We start from the raw sequence: 11,638 nt of genomic DNA on the forward strand, positions 1-11,638 counted from the left end.
CAAAAAAAGCTTTAATAAAAATAATGAGAATAAAAATAAAACAACAACATCATATTCAACAAAATGTCAGGCAATTGTATAACAATGTGTGGGTAGATTTAAGTGTGTTGTGCTGTGCTTATGATGTGTGCGGCAGGAACTGTATTTCCATCTATTTATATGTGCAACAGACACAATACAGACACCCACACATACACATCATGTACATGCACTCTAAAGCGTGCTACATGCAAAAATCTAAGGCAATTCTTGAGTGAAACATTATGTGGTTTTAGTCGCCTCTCTCTTTTTATCTCTCTGCACTTCTGCACGCATGTCCAGTGAAAGCAGCGAGGGAAATTTTACTCAAACAGTGCAGCTTGCAGTTTAATAAATTTTCTCTCTTTTTGTCTCTTTGTCGGAGATCTCAACAACTCTAAAAAAACAACGATTGCCCGCGTATTTTTAAATATATATTTAATACATATTCTTTTACAATATCCTATTCAAAAATTAATTCTATCTATTCACCCAGTGGGGGAATTTTAAATATTTTCGCCGTGGTATCCTCCGACACGGCCAACAATAAATTCTCCTGAGGCTTATATGAATACTCATATATGTGGTACAAGTGTCCAGTGAGTGTGAATTTTAAAGCACCGGTTCGTGCATCGAATGCATTCAGATTTCCCTGAGCGGTCGCCGCCAGCAAAGTGCAATCGTTCAACCACTTGAGACTGCAAACAAATTGGAGGCAATTAACAACTGAAAAATATTCATTATCGTATTGGGGCATTTACCAAAGGACGCCATCATTTGGCACGGGGCTTTCGCAGACAGTGCGCAGCGCATACTTGGAATAGTCCCATATCGATATCTGTCCGTCCAGCGAGCCACAAGCCAACAATTTGAGCTCAGCTGTGGCAGGCGCAAAGGCAACGCATTCGATGCCATGCTCGGATTGGACAACATTCACGGGTCCATTGTTCGTGCAGAAAAGCAGTTTGCCTGGCAATTATATAAATCTTGATTATTTCCACTCAATTTATTCGTTGGGATGCACTTACCGCCACCTTCGGCGCAGACGTAGAAGGGCGAATCTGGCTCGCAGGCGACGACAACATGCGTGACTTCATCAAAGCTCAACGGATGCTGCTCGTTCACCTCCATTAGCACTTGGCATGTCTTTAGATCCCACAACTTCACCACCCCGTTCATGTAGGCGGTGAGCAGTTTCTTGCCATCGCTGCTCAGCTCCCCAGCTTCACAGCGTGCCGAATGACCTGGTAATATTTTGCATTCGCCGCTGGGAATGCGCCAGACGTATACCTCGCCACTGTCGCCGCCAGCGAGAAGAACGTTGGCGCCCCGATGCCAGAACAGCCAGGCCATATCGAACATAGAGTATTCCCAGACCTTTCGGAAAAGGGGTCGCTCACTCTGCTGTTCGTTTACCTTGAAGACGAACAGTTCGCCAGATATATCGGCGGTGACCAAATAGTTGCCATCATGGCTGAAGTGTGTTTCAGTTACGGTATCCTTGTGTTCGGTTATTTCGAAGAGCACCTCGCCATTCTCCGTGTCCCACACGTAGGCAGCATCATCCTCACCGCCGGTCACCGCCCAGTTTAACTTTGGATGCAGATGAGCGCCAAAGACTGGCCCTGTGTGCTTGCGAAATGTGAGCACTGCATCATCTCGAATGGCCGCAATGCGTTCGCGATTCTCCTCCTCCTCGCCGTCGTCATCGTCCATGACATTCTCCGGATTGTTGTGCAGTCCCAGGCGTGCTTCGAGCTGCTCCAAAGTTACTTCCTCCATTTCCAGCTCATCGTTGTCATCATCATCATCGTCAAGCGGCGCTTCGCCATCCAGATCGATTTCCTCGAGGGATTCGTCGTCGGCATAGTCGAAGTCCGGTCGATGCGGAGGTGTATTTTGTCGCATAATGTGTTGATTTCTTTTACTTTTCGTTTATATGCGTTTTACTTTTAATATGTTTTCACAATGCATGAGGCACGAATCAGCATGCACAGACACGCACGTGTCGGCTCGAACAGCTGTTTCTGTTAGCGCTGTCAACTTGTTTCAAATGTAAAACGGCAAAGCTCCTTTGATACTAAGCGCTTGATTTGAAATGAACTTCACGATTAAACCAAATAAAATAATATATTATAACAATATAATTAAAAGAGATTTTGTAAAATGAATAAATAGATATTGTGGCATCAAACTTATAAAAAGATATTATTTTATTTAAATGTTGTGTTTTAACTTGTTAGAAGCGAAATTTAATTAATGTTTTGTGCAAAATTGCATTTCTTAGCTGCTGCAACAGTTCAAGTTTGAACCGCGCTTCCAACATTGAACGCAGTAATTTTGTGGAGGTCAAACCTTAATCAAAAAGACCTGTCGCTGAAGATTGAGTCATTGTAACAAAGTGAAGTAGAAAGTTCTGAATTGTCCCAAAGACCATTTTTTGAGTGTTGAATTTTAACATGAATTCCGAGTTCGAATAGCGTTTCAAACTTTGAATGCAGTTCTCATATCATAAGACCAAAATATGATCAAAATGCCCTTGCGCTTGAAAATGCGATGAGTTTTGACGAAGTTATGGCATTTTGAAGTCATGACCTAACTGATATGTATAACAATCTAGCTACATATTTATATTTCCAAGCGGAATTATCCTTATAAATTTTAGCTCCACACTTTTTCATGTGCTTCGAGTAGGTTCTGGCAAGTTACTACAGAGGATAACAAATTTTATAATATTCGAATCGAATTGATTTTAAATTATTTATTGTTGCACTTGACCTTATATAAGTAGGTGAGCTATTTCTTTCCAAACTTGGCTTATCATTTCAAGATTCTCCTCATTGGTATATCTTTAATTAACTTTAATTTCCAGCTCATTATTAAATAATTTCAAATACTTTTACCATTTGGGTTTAACCACCCTGTAATTTGATTAATATTTTGGTATTTTATAGTAATTAAAATATCGATAAGTTTTCTTAATCGATAACATTCCGTAGATGTTGCCGGTGTCTGTGTACAAAAATAAACAAAAGCAAACTTAAAAAAAGGGCAATTCGCTAATGGAAGTCTGAGAATGCAGGGGTCCTGGAAACTGGTGCTGCCCGTTGGGTTTGTGCTGTACTCGCTGCCGCTGTTCCTGCGTGTCAACGGCACTGCCGACTACATCATCGACGAGGAATTTCACATACCGCAGGGCATGGCCTTCTGTCGCAAGCAATTTGATGTGGTATGTGGCAGACACTAACAGTTGCTAGTGCGAATGTTTGCCATGGCAATTGGCATGTTACTCAAATTTGCATTCGCATTTGCTTTCAATTACAGTGGGATAATAAAATCACGACCTTTCCCGGCTTGTATTTGCTTGCGCTCGTGCTGCATCCGTTTAACGGTTGTTCGGTAACGGGTCTGCGACTGCTCAGCCTGGCCGGGGCGGGCATTAACATACTGCTGATGTACAAGATACGTCGTCGCACACTGGCCGGCACCGGTGGTAATGCGTATGCCGCACATGAGGCAATAACGCTATCCGTCTTGCCACCACTATATTTCTTTAGTCATCTGTACTATACGGACACATTGTCACTAACCATGGTGTTGTTGTTCTATAATTATTGGCAACAGGAGGCACATCTGCCGGCTGCTGTTTGGGGTGCGGCCAGTGTGCTGATGCGCCAGACGAACATCGTTTGGGTGTGTATGTGCTGTGGCATTACCATTCTGGACACACTGGTGCAGCAGTGCACCAAAACGCGACCAGAGAGCAAGCAGCAGATACGACTCTTTGGCAGCGAGGTGCGTAAGAAGTGGACGATATATGGATATTATAATGTGTATAAATATATTATTTCGCTTATAGCTTTGGCTGCAGCTGCTCGGCAGTCCGCAACTGGTATGCAATTGTATTTTAAGGATTTTGGCAAAATGCTGCTTCTATGCGTCCATCATACTGCCCTTCATTGGATTCATCTGCATCAATGGCTCCATTGTCGTTGGCGACAAGAGCGCCCACGAGGCTTCACTGCATTTGCCACAGCTCTTTTATTTTACGATCTTTGCCGCCGGATTTGGCATCTCCAATACGCTACGCCAATTGCGTTTTGCTTTCGGACTGTTGCGGCGAAATCTGTTGCTCACATTGGTGGGCATATTGCTCATAGCCACAGTGGTGCATTTTAACACTGTGGTGCATCCATATTTGCTCGCTGACAATCGTCATTACACCTTCTATGTGTGGAGTCGCCTGTACGGGCGTTTCTGGTGGTTTCGCTATGCCATGTCGCCGATATACCTGCTCGCCCTGGTCCTGCTCTGCTGTGGACTTCGGCATATGCCGGATAGCTTTAAGCTAATGTTTCCGCTTTCTTTGCTGCTGGTCTTGTGTTTCCAGCGTTTGCTGGAGCTGCGCTATTTCCTTGTTCCATATGTGCTCTTCCGTCTGCATACACGTCCGGCACGCAAAGGCTTCGCCGAGTGGCTGGAACTTGGCGTCCATCTACTCCTGAATGTGGTCACGTTCTATGTATACTTCACCAAAGTCTTCTATTGGCAAAACTATCGCAAGCCGCAGCGAATTATTTGGTAAAATCAAATTTTATCATTCATCCACATAAACTGTGAAAACTTGTCATTTAAATATTGCTTTTATTTATTCATTGCATTGCTACTATAAAAGAGAGTGAGAAATTGCTCTACGTTTGACAGTTGATAAAATTGCGAATCGGTTGTATGTATAATGTATAATAGCGTATATATCCTTAATGTTTTGTGTATTCAGATGTTGTGCATGCAATCCCTAAGCACCCGATGAAGTTCGTTAATTGAGTCTTAATGGCTAGTTAAAAAGTTTTCCACATATATAATACTGCCGAGGCATACAGATACAGATACATATATATATATATATTTAGAGATTTAAATAAGTACACATGTTTACTACAAATATCAGTTAAAAACCTTGGACTTGAACACTACTTTGAGCATGCAGAGAAAAATCTATAAAAAATGCATTAATGAATGCTGATAAGTTATATATGTATAAGAGTGTATGTGTGTGAAAAGTATACAAAAAAACTAGGCAAGAAATGTTACTGGTAAATGTAATACTAATGAAAATACGCACAAGTCGAGCATTTTCCCTGGCCGCCAAAATCGAATCTTACAAATAGTTTGGCACACAACATATATATTCAACTGGCCGTATAATCGAATTTCGCCCGATCTCACTAATCGAAGGCCACCTTGCGCGTGAAGGAGGTGAGCGATGATATTTCGCTGGGATTGGAATCTGAGGGCAGATTACTGAACTCAATTTCCTCGCTGGCGGCGGAGGCGACAATATTCTCATTGGACTGCGTCGTCTCATCGCTGTGACGCATTGTCGGCCATTGCTTATGACTGGGCGCATATAGGATGATCAGGGCAAAGATATAGATGTTCCACATGCCATAGACGCCAGTGAGAAAGGCCGATGTCAGCTGAATTTCAATATTCTCATTCCATTTCCAATGTCCTTCGGCCATTTGGCCCATGATGAAGCCAGCGACGGTCAGGCCAGCACACAGCAGAGTGGCCAGCATAAGGAATTTGAAGCGATAGATGAGTCCTACAAATATATGCAATAAAATGAATTTAATATATAAATAAAATATATAATTAGAGGATGATATGCAGTCTTTATATTATTATTATTTTCCAATTAATTCGATGATTGCACACGTCTTCATTTGGTAAACAAAAAGATGGCCACAATTAGGCCATATAGGCCGAGTACTTCGGCAAAGATCAGTATCAGAATAATGCCAACGAAGAGCTTTGGCTGCAGTGCAGCGGCCCGCATACCAGCATCGCCCACAATTCCAATTGCGAAGCCGGACGCCATGCCCGAAAGACCAACGGCTAAGCCCGCGCCCAGATTGAGAAAGGCCCGATAGCTGGTGTAGTGATTTGTCAAGGAGCCGCCCAGCAGGACAGCAACAACGAGGCCATAGATGGCAATAATGCCAGCCATAACGACCGGTATGATGGCCTTCATAATCAGCTCTGGATGCTTCACCGACATGGCTGCAATACCCAACGCAGACTTGGCGGTTCCATATGCAGCGCCCAACACCGTAAACACAATGGCCGTTGTGGCGCCCATCACACAGAAAAAGCAAGCATATTGCGGCTGATCCAATGAGGCCTCAGCCTCAGAAACTGACATTCTGTTGGACAACTTATCGAAATACACAGAAATATAACACAGATATCTAATTGGATTGGACACTGCTCGTCTACTAGTTTATACAAAACTGGATCAGCTAAGGAAACTAATTAATAGGAACTTACCCTCGTAGTGCAGACGTCGTGCCTGTGACATAGATGGCAAAGAGGTGCGCTTATCGCCAATGTCCTTGAACACCTTCCACACCATGAAGCACAGGAAGAGGAAATAAATGGCAGCCGAGACGCCAGCGAGTACAATGAAACTCATCGCCACTTTGGCGCCCAGCGGCGTTGTCCAAATCGAGTAGAAGGGATTGCGCATCTGCACCCCACGCTCACAAATGTCGAACACAAAGAGCGAAATGCAACCGACGACAACAGCCGAGAGATGCTTCCAGTAGCGTGAGCGTATGGTTGACTTGCTGGGCGAGTCCTGGATTAGCATATGCTCGCCGGCAAACACGAGCCAAAAGGAGAGCAGCATCGCATAGAAGATGCCTTGACGCACATCGCTCAGCAGCAGCATGTAGGGCATCTCGACGCCCAGCGTTAGAAGCTCCAACGGTAAATTGAGGAAGCTCAATGCGCCCCCCAAATAGAACAGCATGTACTCCAGCAGTGCCGGCGAACGTTGGAGTATGTGAACGCGACGCCAGAACCACATCATGATGCCGATTACAAATGGGAAGAGCAGAGTCTTCAGCACCAGCCAAACCTGAGTGAAGCCACCGTTCTGATGTATAGCGGTCAATGTGAGATCGTGCATGTGACCAAACTGGAGATTCATCTGTTTGGGCGTGTCCATGGGAAAGCGCAAATTGAGCAGATAAAAATTGTGATGCAGTGCGCCCAGCTCGAACAATGGGATTATGTCGCAAGTGTACAACGTCTCCAGGCGGCCAACGTGCGAGGCATGGCAATCCAGATAGCGCTGCTCCACGCTGTGCGCATACAGCTTCCAGTCCGTATCGGCATCTTTCTGGTTGCGATACGCGAGCCGCGTATCGATTGTTAGCTGCAGCTCCTTGGGTGGCTCTCGCAACTCGGAGGCCGAGTCGTATGCAATATCCACCTGGAGTACACCAATTAGATTCTGTTGCCATCGCGAATATTGCAGCGTATTATTGTCACGGGGCAGCGGCATTTGGAAGACATACACCAATTGATTGGCCATCTTCAGTTCGTCCTGCTCAATGTCAATGTCTTGCAGAGATTTGCATGCCCCGTTGCCGCGCGAATACAGAAAGAAACTGGTGTCATTTTGACGGCCGGGCACATCGCGACACTTGCTGCCCAACACAGTCTGATGTCCAGCGGGCACCGGTGCAAAGAGGCCACCCATCAGGAAGCATACCACTTGACATAGCATCAGGCTGCTGACCAATATGGACAGCTTGCGACCGCTTAAATTCTCAAGTATCGTGCCGGACATTTCGTCTGTGTGGCGTCACTGTGGCAATCACTGTGCTCTATGAGACACGCTTCCTCTTTATCTGTCGGTTAAGGTAAACAAAATTTTGTATTTGTTTTAGCCGTTGCACGCTATAAAAAGAACTTGAATCTGTCGGCTGTCGTCTTTCGTCTGTCGGCGAAACAAACAAAGCGGCGTTCGTATACAGAATGCTAGGGCTGTCGCCCAATGCATAGTTTGCTGTGCCAACAGCTGTTGCTGCTGTATGTCCATCAACCATATGCAAATAATTTGTTATCAAACTAGTTTAGTGTTTAAATTTAATAGTTTACTGTCCCATTCATATTAGTTTGCATATTCATTAAAATAGTTTGTATTTATGTGTAAGTTGACAGCCCTGGCCAGTTGTACATAATTCCGATAGTTTGTCGTATATCGATGACATAAGCTGCCGGATGGTTGAGAAGTAAATTGGTTTTGTGGTTGCCTCAGTTTTCACATGTGGTACAAATGTACCAAAACTGTTATGCTATTTATTCAATGGTACATTATAACACTGCTGCTGTCTTACTTAGTAGCTACTTGATTTGGCTTAATTTTTTAAATAAGCATGTAGCCTAAAAAAACAATTAATTTATATTTGGAGCTAGTGTTAAATATGAAATTTAAGGAAATACTATAATTATAAATGTTTGAGACTATGAAGTCCAATTCATTAATGATCAGTCACTGCCCAGTCACTGCTCATATCTGGTGGACAACTGTTTCTATTGCAAACAGCTGTTTTCCAATGCATTGATAACAATTTAGCTCGAAAATGCAGCGAACACCTGTAAGTGCGTATTCCATTTAATTCAAATAAAAAAAAACATTAAATTAATACTATATACATAAGCAGCAACTGCGGCAGTTAATGGGATTTGCCAACCGGCAACTATCGAGGAGCTGGGAGTTTCACAGCAGACACTTCGCGCAGCAGCAGCAGACTTTGCAGCAAAGCAGATGGAGAAAAGCGCCCATTTTGAGGATGGGTTTTCTGCTGGCCGGAGCTGGTGTCATCGCCTACGATGGAGTGGTCAACGAGTTCACCTACTGCGGCTCCTCGGTCCGATTTGTGCGCTCGCTGAAAACGGCCGCACTGATTGCCATCGACTATCTGGGACTGAACGAGCTGGATCCGGAGTATGAGAGGAAGATAAAAGCGTTGCACAAAAGTAGCGCTGAACGTTTGCTGGATACGTGCCTGCTTAATGGTGGCCTGTACATTAAGGTGGGTCAGGGATTCGCGGCCGTCAACCATATATTGCCCATTGAGTACACGAGCACATTGGCCAAGCTGCAGGATGAATGTTTACCGACGTCAAAGGCCGATGTACAGAAAGTGTTTCGATCCGATTTTGGCCAGTTACCCGAGGAAATCTACAAGGAGTTCGATTATAAGCCGGTGGCAGCTGCCAGCCTGGCGCAGGTCTTCAAGGCGCGGCTGCCGAGTGGGGAGCAGGTGGCCGTTAAAGTGCAGTACAACGATTTGCAGAAACGTTTTATTAGCGACATGGCCACCATTATCTTTCTGCAGGACATCATTGAGCTCATCTTTAAGGACTACAATTTCGGCTGGATCTTAAACGATCTGCGCAAGAATCTGGTACATGAGCTCGACTTCTGGCATGAGGGCCAAAATGCTGAACGCTGCGCCAAGGATCTGCAAAAGCTGAACTATGTACTTGTGCCGAAGATCTATTGGCCCCATACCAAGACGGTGAGTCCTCCACTTTTACTCCATTTGCAATGCTTTAATCCTATTCTAAATTGGTCAGCGAGTGCTGACCATGGAATGGATGGATGGTCTGAAGATCAGCAATGTGGAGGGCATTAAGCGGCAGAAACTGAGCATAGCTGACATTGACCTGAAGCTATACAATATGTTTGCCGAACAGATCTTTAAGACTGGATTTGTGCATGCGGATCCGCATCCCGGCAACAGTGAGTAACCATAGCAAAACATTAAGAAAACACTTAAAATTCTGTTTTTAGTATTCGTGCGTAAGAATGCTAGAAATGGCAAGGCGGACATCATATTATTGGATCATGGACTGTACGAGGAGTTGCCGGCGAACGTGCGTATTCCACTCTGTGATTTTTGGGTGGCCACCGTGATGCGCGATGAGGCAAAGATGAAGGTTGCCGCCCAACAAATGAACGTTGTTGACCATTTGAAATTTGGCGACGTGCTCTTCCAGCAGCCGGTACAAATGCACGAAGGACCCATTCGTAGCAAGCTGACACAAGAGGACATTGACTATGTGCAGAAGGTGGCCAGGGAAAACTTTGATATCATAATGAGCACCCTAAAGGAAATGCCGCGCAGCTTGCTATTTGTCGTGTAAGCGAACCTCGCCTATATATATATATATATATATATATATATTATATATATCTATTTATCTTACAGTCGCAATCTGAATACTGTCCGCGCCATTGGCAACATGCACGGCGATGTGGTCGACAGGCCGTGCGCGATGGCTCGCCATGCTCAGCATTGTCTTTACGTGCAGCGTGGTGGATCGCCGTTGGAATATTTAAAATGGTTACAGCGACGCTTCTACTTTGAGTACTGCCTGTGGTCGAAGGCATTCAGAGAGCGCCTGCTTAACTGGTATTTAAATTTTCTGTATATTGTGGGACGTGCACCGCCATCGGCCAGGACACTTATGCGAGACATTAGGAAACAGGATCAGCAAATGTTGACATAATAATAAGATGCATGCAAAACAGTTTTATATTTTTCTAAATCGATTGTTAATAGGTCAATAACTAATTTTACTGTCAGCCGACAATATCTATTCCAATTTATTAGCGTAATAAATGCCATTTGAAGCTTCCAATGTAATGGATATATATTTATATATGACAATTGGGACGGTGAATGGGAGTATCTAAAGTCGATGTATTTTAATTAAATTGCAGCACATTTCTGCCAAGGTCGGTGCAGTCAAACAGTTATTGGTAACCAACATTCACTGCCACTTAGGAACAAATCGATATGTTTTTTAGATTAGCCAAATGTGCAAATGGGCATCCTCACCATTTGTATACCCTGTGATCGGCGACTTCCCAATGGAAAAGGCGTTTATATATATAGCGTTTTTGTTGTTGTTATGTTTAACGATTCATAATTTTCCGGTGTTAGTTTTCACTTGGAGCAAACGGTGTCCAAATTTATAGCTAGTTAAGTCCCATTCGATGCGAAACACGTAGTATTCGCATCTAGTGAGTAACACACATATTTCTGCACCGAAATAGGCACAAATGGGCGTCAACAACTACATATTTCCGGTTGTGTGGGGCGCCATGGCAGGCTTCAACATGCCAAAATAAATCTTGGCGCCCAACATATGCACGATTTGATCCACCGATGAGCACCGCCAACTTTCACTTATTCTACCAAACCTATGTATGTATTTAGTATGTAAGTATGTACATATTTTTGTATGTACATCAAGTGTATCAGGTATCGTGTGGTGTACACAGAACTAAATTCAATTCAATTTCATTTAAAGTTACTTTCGTTGACTGACAGACAAGCGAGTCCAAGTCCTCTAAGCCCGAGTCAAGCTGCACAGTGGGCCCAAAACCCATATATTTTTTTATGCGAATTGTATCAAATTTGATTTCATTTCGAGCTACGGATTAGAGTTAAGTAGGCTTTTGTATAACTTTAAAGTTGAGGTATTTTCATACAGAAAGTTGCTAAAAATGCCTATAAATTCGATTATAGTGTGAATTGAATGCAATCCACCACGATCAATTTAAATAAATACTTAAATTATGTATGCTTTTATACAATATCTGTATTACTTTATAATAATATTTTGTAGCCGCGTTCATTTCACATTTTCGACCATTGTTTGTGCCGTGTTGATGTTGGTGTTGTTATTGCTGGGCCCAGGCCTAAATATGAAATTAAAAATCAACGCTGAAGTGTGAAACGCTGGAAATGTC

General features: G+C 43.6%; 5 protein-coding genes across 6 annotated transcripts; 2 read left to right on the forward strand and 3 right to left on the reverse strand.

Moving 5' to 3' along the window:
- Window positions 1-439: 439 nt before the first annotated feature.
- LOC6557233 (angio-associated migratory cell protein) lies at window positions 440-2,052 on the reverse strand. The gene is made up of 3 exons (XM_001984751.2): window positions 1,047-2,052; window positions 780-987; window positions 440-716 (listed from the first exon to the last, which is right to left on the reverse strand). Exons 1-3 carry the CDS (start codon window positions 1,924-1,926, stop codon window positions 503-505), a joined length of 1,302 nt encoding a protein of 433 aa, XP_001984787.1. The 5' UTR covers window positions 1,927-2,052; the 3' UTR covers window positions 440-502.
- A 977-nt stretch (window positions 2,053-3,029) lies between these two features.
- Window positions 3,030-4,654, forward strand: LOC6558396 (putative Dol-P-Glc:Glc(2)Man(9)GlcNAc(2)-PP-Dol alpha-1,2-glucosyltransferase). The gene is made up of 3 exons (XM_001984750.3): window positions 3,030-3,247; window positions 3,343-3,813; window positions 3,878-4,654. The coding sequence occupies exons 1-3, from the start codon at window positions 3,095-3,097 to the stop codon at window positions 4,601-4,603; spliced, it is 1,350 nt and encodes a 449-aa protein (XP_001984786.1). The 5' UTR covers window positions 3,030-3,094; the 3' UTR covers window positions 4,604-4,654.
- On the reverse strand, window positions 4,645-7,807 carry LOC6557976 (protein wntless). The gene is made up of 2 exons (XM_032741592.2): window positions 6,349-7,807; window positions 4,645-5,623 (listed from the first exon to the last, which is right to left on the reverse strand). Exons 1-2 carry the CDS (start codon window positions 7,655-7,657, stop codon window positions 5,244-5,246), a joined length of 1,689 nt encoding a protein of 562 aa, XP_032597483.1. The 5' UTR covers window positions 7,658-7,807; the 3' UTR covers window positions 4,645-5,243.
- On the reverse strand, window positions 5,683-6,255 carry LOC116805994 (V-type proton ATPase 16 kDa proteolipid subunit). Its single transcript, XM_032741596.1, has one exon. It carries the CDS (start codon window positions 6,221-6,223, stop codon window positions 5,741-5,743), a length of 483 nt encoding a protein of 160 aa, XP_032597487.1. The 5' UTR covers window positions 6,224-6,255; the 3' UTR covers window positions 5,683-5,740.
- Window positions 7,808-8,388: 581 nt separating the features above from the next.
- On the forward strand, window positions 8,389-10,526 carry LOC6557642 (uncharacterized aarF domain-containing protein kinase 5). Of its 2 annotated transcripts, none has more exons than XM_032741577.2 (5): window positions 8,389-8,468; window positions 8,535-9,395; window positions 9,454-9,619; window positions 9,671-10,019; window positions 10,089-10,526. In XM_032741577.2, exons 1-5 carry the CDS (start codon window positions 8,454-8,456, stop codon window positions 10,387-10,389), a joined length of 1,692 nt encoding a protein of 563 aa, XP_032597468.1. In that variant the 5' UTR covers window positions 8,389-8,453; the 3' UTR covers window positions 10,390-10,526. The 2 variants fall into 2 exon arrangements, with proteins under 2 accessions (XP_032597468.1, XP_001984784.2); XM_001984748.3 differs by having other exon boundaries at window positions 8,405-8,472.
- Window positions 10,527-11,638: the final 1,112 nt, after the last annotated feature.

The sequence above is a fragment of the Drosophila grimshawi genome, unplaced genomic scaffold (genome assembly GCF_018153295.1).
Source record: "Drosophila grimshawi isolate 15287-2541.00 unplaced genomic scaffold, ASM1815329v1 contig_44, whole genome shotgun sequence".
NCBI lineage: Eukaryota > Metazoa > Arthropoda > Insecta > Diptera > Drosophilidae > Drosophila > Drosophila grimshawi.